This window comes from Perissodus microlepis, chromosome 23, assembly GCF_051167445.1.
Source record: "Perissodus microlepis isolate ML-2025 ecotype Zambia chromosome 23, ASM5116744v1, whole genome shotgun sequence".
Classification (NCBI taxonomy): Eukaryota; Metazoa; Chordata; class Actinopteri; order Cichliformes; family Cichlidae; genus Perissodus; species Perissodus microlepis.
Window position 1 is genome coordinate 4,822,519 of NC_140482.1, and position 16,058 is coordinate 4,838,576.

The 16,058-nt window shown below is 39.9% G+C and overlaps 2 protein-coding genes and 3 non-coding genes across 5 annotated transcripts; 2 read left to right on the top strand and 3 right to left on the bottom strand.

The window, feature by feature from the left end:
* Nucleotides 1-2,307: 2,307 nt before the first annotated feature.
* LOC146360806 (5S ribosomal RNA) lies at nucleotides 2,308-2,426 on the bottom strand. The gene has a single exon (XR_014799614.1). It is a non-coding gene; the product is annotated as a 5S ribosomal RNA (ribosomal RNA).
* Nucleotides 2,427-2,745: 319 nt separating this feature from the next.
* LOC146360807 (5S ribosomal RNA) lies at nucleotides 2,746-2,864 on the top strand. Its single transcript, XR_014799615.1, has one exon. It is a non-coding gene; the product is annotated as a 5S ribosomal RNA (ribosomal RNA).
* A 252-nt stretch (nucleotides 2,865-3,116) lies between these two features.
* Nucleotides 3,117-6,287, bottom strand: smim11 (small integral membrane protein 11). Its single transcript, XM_084922637.1, has 3 exons — nucleotides 6,197-6,287; nucleotides 5,190-5,425; nucleotides 3,117-3,643 (listed from the first exon to the last, which is right to left on the bottom strand). The coding sequence occupies exons 1-2, from the start codon at nucleotides 6,209-6,211 to the stop codon at nucleotides 5,237-5,239; spliced, it is 204 nt and encodes a 67-aa protein (XP_084778763.1). The 5' UTR covers nucleotides 6,212-6,287; the 3' UTR covers nucleotides 3,117-3,643; nucleotides 5,190-5,236.
* Nucleotides 6,288-6,963: 676 nt separating this feature from the next.
* Nucleotides 6,964-7,045, top strand: trnas-cga (transfer RNA serine (anticodon CGA)). The gene has a single exon. It is a non-coding gene; the product is annotated as a tRNA-Ser (tRNA).
* A 1,310-nt stretch (nucleotides 7,046-8,355) lies between these two features.
* gpr180 (G protein-coupled receptor 180) lies at nucleotides 8,356-15,681 on the bottom strand. Its single transcript, XM_084922269.1, has 10 exons — nucleotides 15,429-15,681; nucleotides 14,384-14,527; nucleotides 14,160-14,254; nucleotides 12,470-12,575; nucleotides 11,993-12,173; nucleotides 11,721-11,770; nucleotides 11,438-11,595; nucleotides 11,059-11,256; nucleotides 10,901-10,978; nucleotides 8,356-10,749 (listed from the first exon to the last, which is right to left on the bottom strand). Exons 1-10 carry the CDS (start codon nucleotides 15,565-15,567, stop codon nucleotides 10,594-10,596), a joined length of 1,305 nt encoding a protein of 434 aa, XP_084778395.1. The 5' UTR covers nucleotides 15,568-15,681; the 3' UTR covers nucleotides 8,356-10,593.
* Nucleotides 15,682-16,058: the final 377 nt, after the last annotated feature.

A 16,058-nucleotide genomic window follows, 5' to 3' on the forward strand; every position in this document is an offset into this window, starting at 1 on the left:
GAAGAAGATAATTATCTTCTTCATTTGTATTGAAGCATTAAAGTTGCTTTCTGAATTACAGGAGGCTGTCTGGTGTGAAGCAATAAACTGAGAACGTATCACCCTCTAGAGTCTACAGACAAAGCATCCAAATCACGTGATTGATTTAAGATGACATCAAACCCTCACTGAGTCTCGTTTCAGTTTGGGTCAGAAATGCGGACGCCAAACTACATACCAGTTTTGAAAATCACCTTTAGTGCAAGAAGAAACAGTAAAAACTGCATCTTCTAAGGAAAAATGTAAATAAAACACAACTTCAATTTGCTATTGGGGGGGGGGGAAATGCAGCATAACAGCCAAAATTATATGACAGCATGTGGCATTTGCTATGGAAAAGGGTTCTTGGAGTGAATGCAAAATAAAGAACAGCAACACTGACAGCAAGTTTTGAGATTTGAGAGATTTCTGGAATTTTTTGACTGTGTAGTCTAGCTTTGTGTGTGTGTGTGTGTTTGTTTATCAAAAATACAGTCAGAATGAAATAATAACTGTAAATTCTTATTTGTGCTGTTGTTCTGAAAAGAATGAAATCAAACAAGGCAAAATAAGTGCTTTGTAAAAGTGAAATTAATGAAGGTAAACTCAAAAGTAACCAAAAACTGCCATTTATAACCTTAAATTACACAAAGATTGCATTATAACATATGTAGTTAGTGCGATAACATCTAGAGTTATTGCATTCATAGAAGTTTCTTCTGCTCTCAGAACAAATTCAGTTGTTCACAGTTTTGGCGCACGGTGCATTACCAAGCTGCAAACACTCATAAGGTGTTGAGTTGTCTTCATGAAAAGAAGAAAGTGGTTAGCGAAAATTCTCTGATGCAGTGTCATCTGATGGTTGACAAACTCGCTGGCCAGCCACAGTGTGACAGCACAGCTTCACGGAAAGTCACGTATTGAATATTTTCTCATGCAGTTTTTTCTTCTTTAAATTTCATGTTCATTTACTTGACCAAGCCTCTGATGTGTAAATCAGATCCAACTGAATGTCATCAGAACATATTATATTATGAAATTTGTTTTCTTTTACTAATAAGTCGAGGTTGAGGATTTGGAGTAGCATTGAATATAGACGTTTTCTATCTCTGATGATCAGTTTCAATGGTTGATTGTAAAATCACTTTACTAGTCCTCCTCCTTTATTATTCCATCCGGCAAATCAGCCCCGGAGCATGATCCTACCACCACCATGCTTAACATCTGGTACAGTGTTCTCAGATTTCAAAGGATCATCTTTAATACACCAAACATAACTGTTGTCATTGTGGCCATATAGCTCAGTCATAGTCTAGTCTGCCCAGAAAGCTTTCTTTCCAGAAGGGGTTGGGATCCTCAGTTCACAGTAATAACAAATTCCCTCTGATCTAAGGGGGACTCTTTGGTCTTCTTTCAGTCCTTGGCAAAGTGGTAACATATCCAAACAACTTGTAATTACAAACGATTATTTGAACCGAATCTGTAAGTGTATAAAAATGGCTTAAAATGTTTTACAGTGAGTTCATTGGACTTTCCGTTGTTCTAAATATTGGTCAATCCAACAAGTGCTTTTAAGCTAATCCTTTTTATGCTGCGAAAAGAAACTAACACTTGTAGTCAGCCATGATCACTAATGAGAAGTTAATAGGGCTTGTTGAGTTATGAGGTGCAGAACCTTCAGCACCTCATATGAAAAGATTTGACTGTGTGTATGCTTTTGTCACTGTGTGCATTTGAGAAAATCCAAAATAAATTCAAACTTGTTTTTGAAAGCTGTTTTATAAATTTCAGTGGTATATTATGCATGCAATAGGGAGTTGTCTTCTTCAACTACTGGGGCTGAAATAAGTTCATCTAGTTTAGAAACTTCCACTGAACAGTCTATTATACTGTCAGAACTAAGCATATGCTTAAGAACTTAAACACTTTAAATAAGAATAATAGAAATTTTCCTTTACAGCTTCTACTCAAGTACAATCAATAAAGAAAACCACAGACTCTTTGATGTTTGTTTTGAAGGAAAAGTAATTTCCTGTAAATGTTTATCTGTGTGAGATTTTTCAGAAAACATCAGTTTTGTTTAAACGTGAGATACATGGCCTATTCTTTCCTTGTTCTACTTTTGTCTCATCATTAATCTGATTACTGTGGAAGACAAGATGGAAATATAATATTCTCATGTTAAAAAGATAGAAAAAAGATTTTATTACCCAGAAATCTAACTTTTCATGCCTGTGAGCATAAACATGAGCAGCAGCGCCCTCTGCAGTTTGTGTGTGGAAGTGCAAAAGCTTACAGCACCTGGTATTCCCAGGCGGTCTCCCATCCAAGTACTGACCAGGCCCGACCCTGCTTAGCTTCCGAGATCAGACGAGATCGGGCGTGTTCAGGGTGGTATGGCCGTAAGCGAGAGTGTTGCTATATAAAGGGCATTTTATAAGTGGCTAATGTCTCACAGTTTGATATATATTATTGTTCTAAATTCCATATGTTACAGTGAAAGCATGCAGCTATTCGTTGTTAACTGCAGCTTCAACACTGAGCTGCAGAAATGCTTTTCCCACAGTAACATCTCCATAATAACATATGTTAGATTATTATAGAACAGTGTGTTTTGTAATTCAAACATTTTTGTCGTTTGGAGACTTTAACTTCTATATAGAAGAGAAAACGTGTGCATTTGTCGCTACAGCATGTATAAAAAGGCTGTTTCTGAGCTGATCGTTCGCTTACGGCCATACCACCCTGAACACGCCCGATCTCGTCTGATCTCGGAAGCTAAGCAGGGTCGGGCCTGGTCAGTACTTGGATGGGAGACCGCCTGGGAATACCAGGTGCTGTAAGCTTTTGCACTTCCACACACAAACTGCAGAGGGCGCTAAAACTTTCTCTAGTTTCCTCCTGCTTTCCTTGAAGCACAAAAGCGCCTCAATGATCATTTCCTAGATGCTATTTAAGGAATATTTCCTTTTGACAGTAACTACTATAAAACCTAAAGCAGCACCTCACTGTCAATAACAGATTAAACGAACAAATCACATTACTATTGCAGAGTATAACATGGAGACATGAAGTAAGTTAGAGAAAAAACAACAAGATGTGACATGTTGAATTTAATATAATTATAAAAAACAGAAACAGTTTTGGTTTATAGTTTACAGAGAATCTTACAGGAAAAAAAAAAAAAAAAAAAAAAAAAAAAAACACTGCGTCATATTCATATAAATGCACCAATCTGACAGACTTGCACAGGTACAAAGCAAAGGAAGTGTTGAGTTCATCTGCATGGAGCCTGAATGACCGCCTCAGCAGATCATGTATGTGGCATACGGCCAATACTGGACCAATGAGCAAGCTTTACCTCATCCCTGTCCTCTCATCTTAGTATTCATACTGAAGTTTGCATGTTATGGAGTTTTTGGGGTTTTTTTGTTGTTGTTTTTGGCTGTCATATTTTCCTTTTTAAAAAAACGGCACCTTGAAATATAAAAATGTGCTTGACAGTCCTGCTACTTTAACCACATCATTTCCTGAAACTCGGGAAAGTGTCCCTGTTGCTGAAAATCACACATCTTCATCATATTTGGAGGAAGTGGCTTGCAGCTCTGGTCGGTAAGATGTTTCCCTGGAGGAGAGAGAAGGACATTTGAGAGACTGATGACTCACAAGAGTCTAATCACATCAGTGCAACCAGTGGTTACTTGTATTAGTTTATTAATTAGAAATGAACCGATCTGATACTACGTATCGGTCCGATACTGACGTAAATTACTGGATTGGATATCAGAAAGAAATTAAAAAAAAAAAAAGTAATCCGATCCATTAAATATCACGAAAGCATCTCACAAAACTTGCGACACGGCGTAACTCAGCTCATAACCTTAGCACGTTGGAGCAGTATGTGTCACGTGATAGGGTGGCTGTGGCGTGCGAGACCTGTCGGCGGTCTGGTTGAGCAGTTGGAGCCTCGCTACCAAACCGGCATTTCATCTCCGAGAAAGTGATCCCAGAGAGAAGTAAAGCAAGTGTGCAAGTTCATCTCTGAATATTTGTAAAGCATTCCCACGTTAAGTTTAACAACCGATATATGGAGCGACTGCTTCTTCTCTCCTCCTCCCTCTCCTGCTGCTACTTCAATCATGAAACTGATCAATGATCAGCTGATCGGCTGTCGCGATTCCGTCTCTCTTGTTTGTTTTTGGTCCACTTTGCACCAGAAAGAGGAAACCAGCGGCTAAACAACAGTAGCACATTAAAGCTTGATAAGCTGTTGTTTGAATTTATTTAATATTACTTTCTACACCAGGATCCTTTTTCTGCGTGGTTGATGGCTGCTAACTGTGCAGGGGCGGGTCTAGCAAAGTTTAGCCAGTGGGGCAGGTAGGGCATGAACAGGGAAAAGGGGGCACAAAGACATACTTTTCTGTCTTATTCTCATTTAAAATGTCTAGCTTTTATTAAATAATTACCTCAATCTTACACCCAAAGTTTTAATCTGATGTAAAATGTATAGAAGTCCATTATTGTATATGGTAACTATTAAGTCTAATAAACCCTAGTAAGCTATAGTACTTTTTCCTTTGGGAACCATCTGTGCAGTCTGCAATTTTGTTGAAGAAAGATGTTGAATTTATTTAATTATTGTGGAAAAATAATTGATTTCTGTGCATTTTTTTTTTAATTACATGTGCGTTAAATTAAAGTTGATTACGTTGATTAAGCATCACGAGGCGGAGGGCGGGGGGTGTTTCCCTATTTTTTTTTTTTTTTTTTTTGCTGGGAGTTGGCAACCCTATTAGTTAGGTTGCTTAATATTTTTGCTAAGTACTCTTTAAAATACCAGAATAGGAAGGATGGTGTAGGTTCAGGTTTATTAGCTTAAAACTTGAGTATGAACTTATACAAAATGCAGCAAGATATTAAAAAAAACATTTTTATTTATTAAAAAAAAATACACTATATCGGATTCATATCGGTATCGGCGAATATCCAAATTTATGATATCGGTATCAGGCATAAAAAAGTGGTATCGTGCCATCTCTAATAACAATACTACACTATGTGCTGACTCCATATATAACTAATAATAAACCAAACTGCAAATAAAAGAAAGACATTTAGAACAACCAGTGGTGCCGTCATGCGTTGTTTGTTGCTTATCATGTAATTACCATCTCTTCCCCGTGTACAGCAGCTTCTGCTCCTCTCCCTCCACTCGTCAGTCTTCCTTCAGGTTGTCGATGAGCTCCTGCGTCTGCTGGGCCAGCCTCCTCTTCTCAGCCTGCTGCTTCTTCAGGGCCGCCTCTGCTTTCTTACTCTGGTAGATCTTCACCCCAGCAAACCCCAGACACAGCAGCAGTGTCTTCAGGGCTAAGATGTAGAAAAGCAAGGGGACGTTGTCCAAAGCCTGAGCATAGATAAGGGTACATATTTAACATAAATATAAATATATATGCAGAAATACTGTTTGTTAGAGAGTTTCTTTATATTATTTCTGTTTTTTCTGTTAGATTTAAGAGGTTTGCTGCAAAAGAAATGTCTGGGACCCCAGAGGAGATTTTCCTCCTCCTCTCTTCTTATCTACCTCAGCTGCTTATGCAGGAGGTGGCAGTTATAAAAAGGACAAACAGCTGCACACCATGTGCTTTATGAGCTTGTAGCTGCACCGGGTCTCACACACTTGTCATTACCGAAACAGCATTCAAAATCTTTGCATTTTAAAAATTTTCTTTACATAATAATTTAAATTAAGCATCCTATAAGAAAATTTCTAATTCCCACAGATCACTCTTGAATTCGGCATAGATATTATCTAACAAGTGACCGCGGTTTTAATAATGTTTCTACTTGTCACCTCTTTTAACGCTATTATCAGCTTATTTCTGTGGTTAAAAATAACAACACGTTTAAAAACTGGAGATGCCACTTGCGGTTTAAAATATACAGAAATATACACGCAGAGAGAGAGATGTATATGCTAAATGATATATGACGATAGTAAAAGTTTTGGACGCGGTTGTAACAAATAACGCGAGAGTCTATGGTAACGTTAGCTTTAAGCTAGTGACAGCTGCGGCAAAAAAGGAGCAAAAGAAAACCTAAACGAGCACATGAGTTATACACTTATAGCCAAGCGTGCATTTGGTCCATTTAAAATGATATATCTACTGATGGTTACCTTCCAGTTAATCATTTTTCACTCCTGTGATAGTGCAGTCGTTCTCAGTCAGCAGCCAGAGAGCTATTAATGGTCGCGAGAAGAAGGCGGAGCTTACAGTAACTGGCCAATAGAAATGCGATATCTGCTAGCTGGCACTTATGCTACATTCAAAGTTCATGGAGTAAATCAAATCGAACCAACTCGTAGGACGAGTTGGAAAAGATAAAATAATGTGAAAAAAATAATTTACATCAATCTAATGGTAGAAAACGACCTTAAATATTAAAGGGATTAAATTATTAAATGTTTATTTTTTTTAAATCTCGGCTTTTCCTCATTTCCCACTGACGTTGAATGCATCATTACTAATGGCAGTGCCGATGTACGGGGAGTGTGACTGACTCGTACCTGCTTGATGGTTCTAGTAGTCAAGTAAACCAGATATACATTACATCTTCCATTTCTGTGTGCTCACAGAAGAGAAGTCGGTAATAACATTTGCTCAAAAACAATGTAAAATATGTAATATATCCGGTCTATTGGGTCAATAAGGCAACTCAAAGGCTTTTGATAACTGGTGCTTGCTAATGGATAATTTTGCCAGTTAAGAAATTGGGCCATTCATAGTCTTTGTTGCTGTGTTCTATAGGACGAATTCTTCATAATGTTATAATGACGTTTTGATAAAGAGTGCGTGTCCGAGAATACATAAACTATAAACTTGTCAAACGTCGGCTTTGTGTCTTGGGTTGTATACCAGTATGCCGGCATCTTGGGCATGCGTAGTCACGGTGGCCGAGAGGTTAAGGCGTTGGACTCGAAATCCAATGGGGTTTCCCCGCACAGGTTCGAATCCTGTTCGTGACGAAATTTAATTTATGTTATCCATCAAAGTGTAAGCTGAAGCTGAGGTGCTAGCTAGCAGAAGTGTTCTTCCCTTACAAATATACAGTGTACGAGCATAATTTCAATATAACTGACTTTTGTTAATTTCATATTCAGTTACACATTACAAATATAACAGGTAAATACTTTTAGTTTTAAATTGTTAGCTTTGATAACTCATTAGTTTGAGCAAAATTTATTGTTCATATGCAAATTAGTTATATTTCTGCTACATAAATGGGTGATAACTACTTAGTATAATTCTTTTTTTTAATCTGTCTTTATCTGTCTTTTTCCCCCTTTCCCACTAAAGTTGAATGTAACATTACTAATGTATTTGTAAAGTAATTGTTTTTTTTGTTTTTGTTTTTTTCTTTTTTTTATTATGTGTGTTTATTGTGGGGTGGCACTTCTATTTGTACTATTCTAATAAGCTTGCAAGCCAATATTTAGTATGATCACCTTAATTCTTCACCGCAGTCTGAACGTCCTTGTCATTTCTTTAAGTAGTCTTCAGGACTAGTTCTCCAGGATTCTTGAAGGACATTCAAAGCTCTTCCTTGGATGTTGGCTGCCTTTTGTTCTGTTCTCTGACAACATGATCCCACACTGCTTCTCTGGGGAGGCCAATCCTTGACTGATATGATATCTGTGACTTCATTTTCATGCTGAATAATGAAGCTGTTGCTAATCAAATGATTTCCAGTGCTTAAAGATACAATTTAATTAGACACTACACTGGTTCATCCCTCAAAGAAGAAATATTCCTGTGAAAATAGTCAGGTTCAAAGACTAGACTAAAAGTGAGTGAAAAAGCAGCCAATGTCCAAATGAAAACTTTGTGGGGAGCCAGCAGAACTAGTGCTAAAGACTACTTTAAAAATGATAAGTCTGTCTGCTTGGAAACAAAATATAAAGAAATAAAGGCTGGCTGCAGCTTTAGCTCATTGCTTGATTGATTTTGTTTTTTACAAAATATGCAACACGTGAAGATTTTAGCAGTGTGACAGATACACGTATGTCGATGACCAAGCATAGAAAGAAAGGTGGCAACTAGGCTACGACCTAATGGATAGCAACAGTCTTTTTTGGTAGACATATTTTCTATTAACAAGCAGATGCGTGCCTGCTGTGAAAAAAGCTAGAACTGGGTTACTTAGATTAACCAGTGTAAATATAGGACAAGGTTACAGTGTACCTTATGATTCAAACCTCAAGCACAGTCAGTGGCTGCTGTGCTTTATGTAACTGTCACGTTTCTTGAAGCTGCAGCATGAAGGACAACATTAAGCACTTATTAGTTTCAGATCTATTTTATTACAGTTGTCATGATCACAGGTGTAATAGTTACACAGGTTGTAAAAAATTAATATATGACAACTGAAGTGTGAAATGTAAACACTACAAAACAAAATGCACTTTGCCTCTAACTGAAGGACGAGCATTTAAAGTATACAGTATAACTGGTGGCCTCATAAATAAGATTGTCATTGAAGGACAATATGATGCATACAGGATGCACTGGCTCACATCCTGTGTGCAGACAGTAAATTATGCATGGATATAAGAAAAACGTGCACTTTTTCAGGAGAAACCAATCTGTATGCTGATTTAAACAAGGTTGCACATTTTGGGATTAACAAATAACCCACGCAGGCTCATAGTCAAGTAGAACTTCATAAATAAGGAGTATATACTGGTTTTCAATAAGGATTATAGCATATATTTAAAATTATAATGGGAGGTCTGTCTGTGTTTGTTTTAGATGGGAGTTGGCTCAACTGTGCTACTTAAAAAGCTGCCAATTATATTTTCACCCCAGCTTTTCTCTCTTAAAAGAAGGACCTGGATTGACTGTATCCAGGTAAACGTACTGCACCTTCATGCTACACTATAAATTTGTAAAATATAAATATTTGTTTTTAATGAATTAAAAACAATCGATTTATGATTTAGGAGACAAAAAAAGAATCAGCAAAAACATACCAAACATGAAACTCCAACCAAAGCTTCTTTATAGCGTGCTGATCTTGAAATAAATAGCTGATTAATAAATATATTAGCTGTCAGTTTGCTAAGTGGGACTTGTCCTACATGACAGTGCAGCTCAGTTCTGCCTGGCTCTTATATAACACTAATATCTCATTTAATGAGCCTCATGTACATTAATAACTTGATGACACAGGAATGGACATGTGGGGTTGGAATGTATTTACACAGTGAAATTCATTTGAAGCCACCAAGTAGACTTAAGTTCCTCCTGATCTTTTTTATACTGAAGATTTTTTAATAATGGGTTAGCCATGCAACGCATCTTAAGCTACGCGATTTAGAGTCTCACATGCTCTCAGCTGATAAAGTCATCAGCACCCAAGTTAAGGTGCAGCTGTATGTTAGTGTGTAAATGCTGATGTTTTGGCTCGTCGTCTTCACTTTGGCTTTGCACAATCAAAGTCACGCATCCTTCTCAGTTAACAGTGTGACAATACATTGCTTTACAGAACACATGCTGCATCCATCTGTTCAAACTTCCGCTGGTCCATCCGTCTGTCTGCCCATCTCGATCGATCCTAACACATGTAACGGCTGCTATGAGAAAACCAAAACCAACAGTGGCTCGAAATACCTCCGTGCCACAGAGCTGCACCAGAAACAAACCAATGAGCCTTCGTGGCCGCTCAGCCAACCAGGCCTTAGTTTCTAAGTAGAAACTAGAGATCGTAGGTCAATCAGAGAGTAGCACGTCCTCGCTTTTGCTTTGTTCATGGGGTTAATTAATCTGATATAAAGCGCCAGCCTCAGACACAAACTGAGACTTTTCCATCCTTCGTGGCTTTGATCCAAGTCGTTGCAGCTTTAATGAGCAGGGAAAGCTCAATGAGACGAAGGCTTCTTCAATCCAGACCTAAATAGTAGTGTCTTTGTTTTTTCCTTGATAGTAAATCGATGATGCTTCTGTTTGTGTTATAATCAAATCCAAGAACAGAAATAAAACGCTCTCGAGTATTTTAATCTTGGCCCGCGTCCGTGAGGCCCGGGCAGCCATCTCCACATTCGGCCCTGTGAGGAGTAAATCTTCGCTTCCTTTTTCTTTCCTCACATCTGCGTCTCTAGGTGATGCATCCTTAATCTCAATCCTGGCCGGCTGTCTTCATCCGTCCTCGTTTTTCTTTTGTTTCAGTGGTATTTTGGCTGGCGTCATGGAGAACCAAAGAAACGGCCTGACAGCCGGTTCTCTCCTCCTCTTGTTCAGCAGTGCTCATGCTGGCTCCAGTCAAAAATCACTTAAAACTAGAGGTAGGCTGTTGTTGTACATATATAATCCTCTGTTCACCCTCTTTCAATGATTTCTTGGTAACTTGCTTCCTAGTAACTACAGAAGTTCTCCCAGGAAACAGTTAACTGCAAAGAAAATCAGTCCCTGCAGCGTCTGAGCACCTTTTTTTTGAGGAGAAGCGTCACAGCATCATGGCACATCCACCCTTAGCTCGTGATAATCATTATTAGGAAAATTGTGATGGTGTACATGCTCAGTAGCGCGCCCTGTGGTTCGTTCTGGACATGGTGAGGGGCAGGGAGACTGAGGAAAGAGAGGACACCTCCCAGTAAAGAGAGCGAGACAGGAAGAGCTGGTAGAGGATGACCATGGAGATGGACTGGCAGAGGATCACCCCCATGGTCACCACCTGCAGAGGAGGAAGACAGGTGGGAGGCAGCGTGTAAACTTGGTGGCCAATGGAGGACAAAAGGTAAGAACTGAACATTTAAACTCAGTGAACATGAAAGAATTATCCTCAATAGCAAAAACTGTTGTTGTCTTTGTGTGGGAGTTCAAACCTTTTCCTTCTGATGCTCGTTGAAGATCACAGACATGAGGACGAGGATGGGATGACAGAGGAACCACAGGAAGCATCCCTGCACAGAACAAGACCACATGACCGCCCGAGAACCTGCAGGCGTCTGTTATGTCAGTTTTATTGAGAAATCTTTTTTACCTTGGCGAAGCTGAGGTAGAAGTCTCTCTTTAGGGTGCTCCTCTCGGTGGAGATGATCTGGTAGAGGATGGAGGCCAGCAGGAGGGCCAGGCCCACTCTCAGAGCCATGAGGAGGAGACCGGCCACACTCTGCTGGGCGTGATAGCTGTGGTGTTCACTCTCCGACTCTGAATACTGCTCCCACAGCAGCAGCACCGCCTGAACATACAGTCTGGTTCTTAACAAATATTATTACTTAAATAATATTATTATGGCAAATACCCCAAATGAACTCCCACCTCATTCTGAAAACATCATGTTTACCTGATCGGGATTCTATGTGCTGGATCAAATTTTCCTTAAAAATTAAACACTTGAAGTCATCTCAAGTTCTGCATACCTGTGTAATAACTCCACCAACAGCTACAGCCGTGGAGGCCGGAGACTGTTCCCACTGCAGAGGTCTGGACTGAGGCTTCCTGCCTCGGCTCAGAGTCCAGCCCATACACAGACTCAATAACATGTACAGCATGGACACCTGGGACACCATATCCCAGACTGCATTGGAGCCAAAAGAGAGGTTAACATGATCAGAGAGGTTCATTTTTTCTCTTATTGACTCTTTATAATGTTGCAGTATAAATGTAATGACATATTGTTGGCTCCATGATGTGGTAACATACACTCCGCCAGGCTGCCCATCAGTGGAAGACCGATTCCATCTCTGGAATACCTGCAAACAACAGGAGGCACAAACAGAAACACTGTTGTCTTAATTCACATAGTTTTTTATTAACAACTCTGTACTAAATAAATACAAATATTCCGAAAGACTTAAAATACATTTTAAGTCATAAAATATTACTGATATGTAACAGTGGGCCATCAAGAGTAGCATGAGCTTTAGAAACATTATAAATATTGTGCTGCCTTTCTCTGGCTCTGCTGAATCTACCTGGCCAGGTGGATGTAGTTGCAGAGCGCAGAGCAGCCCTGTAAAGCCAGCGCTGTAGTCAATACTTTGAGGACAGTGTGCATGGGTCCTCCTTTCCTCAGAGCCTGGTACAGAGGCTGGATGTAGATGCAGCAGGCGATGAAGTAGGCCAGCAGCAGGAGGAAGTAAAAACTGTGGAGGCCTAAGAGAGCGAGAGGGGAAAAAGTCACATCAGCAATCCATCAGGGTCAAACATAAAGTCCTGTCCTAATGCATTAATCATGTATTTAGTGTAGAGGTCTGACATAGCACCTGAAGAGCCCTTACAACTTTTTATTAGTTTTACTAGATTTGGGATTTGGGACTTTATGCCGACAGTCATACTCTCACTGCAGAGGAAGCTAACAAGCATGAAATGCATCACCAGCTTGAGCTTAGTGATGCACTGACATTATCTGCTGTAGTCTGACAGCGGAGGGCGTATTCGGGGTGTCTGACCTGCCTCCTCTGCACTGAAATGCTCCAGAGGGTTTCCAGCCGAGTCGGCATTAAACAGCAGGACAGTGAAATCAAGATCAGCGTGGCCGGCAATCAATACGTTTTCCTAAGGAGAGAATGGAAATCTTAGTGATAAGCAGAATCCATATAGTTATGACTATCATTATTACTCGATCATGCAGTACTGTTGAAGGCATTACTATCTAGTATAAAAGCATTACTACCAATATTTCAACCTACTTTTCCAGAACCAGTTTTAAATATTGTATTTAACTGTGCATTCACACTGTCAGTGTTGTGTTTTGTGTTAGAATGAGCTCGCTGACAATAAATGTTTATTGTGACTAGGGCTGCCACAAACGATTATTTTGATAGTGGACTAGTCACCGATTATTTTTGTGATTAGTCGACTAATCAGATCATGCATCCATTGGACATAAAACGGACAGCTTATTGCACCAGCATGCATCTGCTCTTATATAACTATCATTAGCTTATAGCTTTAAGTGTTTAAGGTATGTGCTAACTAAAAATAAAGACAAGATGATAGTTTGTTAAATTTTAATGAAATTTGCAGATTGTTTCGGTGAAGTTTAATAAACTCCTTGCTATCTAAAATATAACGGGACACCGGAGTATATTCTCGAGCATCTCATGCTTCTGATAATCAGTTGTCTGCTTGACATTTATTCAGCTGTGTAAAAACTATAACTTTAATCTCAGCCAAACCGATTTACTCAGGAACAAATAAAATACTAAAAAAAAAAGCCAAACAATAACATTTTTAAGTTATCTAAGTGACTTATATATCATGTTTAACCTGAGTAGCGAAAGACGGCGGTGGGTTTGAAAACGATTTGCCGGAAGTCCGGTGTGCTCACCGGCTCTAGTGAGTCTTGCCCCCGGCTAGCTATCGAGCTAGAGGGTAACAGACGTCTCCGAAAACGTCGGAGCACTTTTGAAAGTATGTGGTGTCTTGATAAATTGAGCAGATATTTGAGGTTTACGCAGTTACATTCTCGCCTGAAAATATGTTAAACGTTTATTTTGTGACCCAGAAAGAATAATAAGAGTAATATTAAAACTAACTAGCTGCCGCCATTGTTGGAAAATGAGCTGGGCTGCGCTGGGCCGCGCTATGAATTCTGGGACAGAGCTACTTCTTCTTCTTCGGGGTTTAACGGCAGCTGGCATCCTTGTACATGCAGTGCTGCCATCTTCTGTTTCAGTCCGTTATTACACTCTTAAATCCTACTACTTATTCCTGCGTCTTTTGTGATCTTACAAAGCTTCAAATGACGCGTCGACTATTAAATCTTAAATCAGTCGTCGACGATTTTGATAGTCGACGTAATCGTGACTAGTCGACTAATCGTGGCAGCCCTAATTGTGACAGATTTATGACCGTGTGTGTGTATTTGACTGTATATATGCGTACATGACTGTGCATGCACTGACCTGTAGGTGTGATGCAAACCAAAACATTTGCGACCCTACATCAGTTTCTGCAGGAGTAGGACTGTATTTCACTGTATACTACAATATAGAGTGCATGTGTCTTTGCACAGAGTCTCCTTTAGAGGTGTCCTCTTATTTGTTCATATTTGTGACAACAGCATCGCTGCTGGAGGTTTGCCTGACTAAAGCCCTAGTTGCATTATTACATTAATATTATATATAATTGTGTTACCTGACATGTATATCTGTCAGCATACAGGATCTGCCAGGCTGTGGGCAAAGACTGCCGTGGGATCGTCTGGTTGTGCTCTTCTTGACTGAGTGTAACTGTGGGTAGGTAGGGGTGGGGGAAGAGAGATGAGGTGACAGTGTGGAGGAAGGAAAGTGGAGACATAAATCAATATGGCGTCATGGCAGGAGAATCCAGAATTGTATCAGCGCTTGCTGGTTTCTTACTGGTCACGTCGGCTTTGGCGAGCCTCTCGGAGCAGCTGAGGTTGTCCAGCTCCGAGTCCATATCCTGATACAGCAGCAGTCTGGACTCTCTCTCTTTAGCCAGCGTTGAGCTGTCCACCCGGCACACCAGCAGACCGTTGCCAGCTAAACGAAGACAAGGCACCATGGTTGCAGCAGCTTCTCAGATGTAACATTTAACACTCAGATAGTATGTTTGTGAAATTTTACAGACCAAACGGCTAACTAGTAATTCAATAATGTACTCAACTGATTAGACTAATATATAATATATATAATATATAATTAATATATAAAACATTCATTTTCAAATATATAAGCTGGAGAACAAAGAGATTGTAGCTTTCAGTGGCCTTTGGATCTCTGAGGCCGAATGATGGGTCCCTAGTTTGCCAGCATGGTTTCTACCCATAGGCCCTTGTGCTTCACACAGGGTTAATCTCCTGAAACAAGTGAGATTAGCTGACATCTGGTAGCTTCAGACATTTTTAAAGCAAAAAGTCTTGCAGAAAACAAACCCCACTATGCCATGTGACATGTGTAGCCAGCCTCTGCCCACACTTGGGGTGCAATCAGCTCATTTATGGGTCGGAAAGAAGTTGGATTCCTATAAGACCTGTAAAAAAATACCTAAAAGTGCCCTGAAGCAAGTTTCCGGAATACTTGTTGGAGGTCAGCCCGAATAAAAATGCTATAAAATAAAATACAGAGGCTTAAGACAAACAGTAATTTGACATTAAGCAGCAAAGGTAAAGATAAAGCGCCGGCTGAATGCTGCCAGAACTGCTAATAATCAGTGCACACGTTATCAGATACTCGCATGACACGTTAGTTACACCCATTGTTGAGCGGCTCAGTGAGAGCCGTTAGCAAATAAAAAAAGGAAAGCAAACACGGGCACTAAACTGAGCCGTCAGCTCGTTATTACCCCACGTTAATCATTAAGGTGGCGTGAAAAGAAGCTAAGCCCGCTGTCAGAGCTGGAATGACACGCCAGCAGCAAGCACATCAGCACCGTCAACGTTACCTTGGTACATGAATTTAGTGATGAACTGGCCCTTCTGCTGTCTCGCCGCTTCGCTCTTAAAAAGTCCCGTAACAGTTTTCCCGGAAGCCTCCGAAGTGAGCAGCAAAACAGCCGCAAGTGTAGCTAATAAGTACGACATTTTCCCGCTTGCAGTTTAGCGTTATCGACAAATATAGGATGCCTCATCGATTCAATGAGCCACGAAGCCAGAAGTGAACCAGCTGCGTCAAGACCCCCAAAAGTTCGCCAAGCTGTGACCGGAAGTTGGATGTTCTTGCCCTCAAATAAAAGCTAAGCTTGGAAATAATGGATAATAAACGCGCGCGGAATGACACAAAACACATTCACATGAAGACACACCTGAAATAATATTATATTTAAGTTTGGTACAAAACTAAACGCAACACACACAAGTGTTATAGGTTAAAATACTCGATATGACCTTTATTTTGGAAAGCACCACCGGATGATATGTGTTTATTTAAGAGGACTTGACTGGTTTTCGCTTGCCGACAGGTCTACGTTGACAGTTTGATTGATTCGGGATTCACGCAATCACATCGCGCTAACTTCCCTGCGTCATGTAGGACAACCAATCAGAGAGTAGAAACTAGTACACACACTATTAAT

Excerpts from the sequence above, each read along its gene's own strand:
- gpr180 (XM_084922269.1), bottom strand. The coding sequence starts at position 15,567 with ATGTCGTACTTATTAGCTACACTTGCGGCTGTTTTGCTGCTCACTTCG. Across the intron at positions 11,596-11,720 it reads GATGGGCAGCCTGGCGGAGT|TCTGGGATATGGTGTCCCAG; the intron begins GTATGTTACCAC and ends GCTCCAATGCAG. Across the intron at positions 11,257-11,437 it reads TTGGTGGAGTTATTACACAG|GCGGTGCTGCTGCTGTGGGA; the intron begins GTATGCAGAACT and ends CTGTATGTTCAG.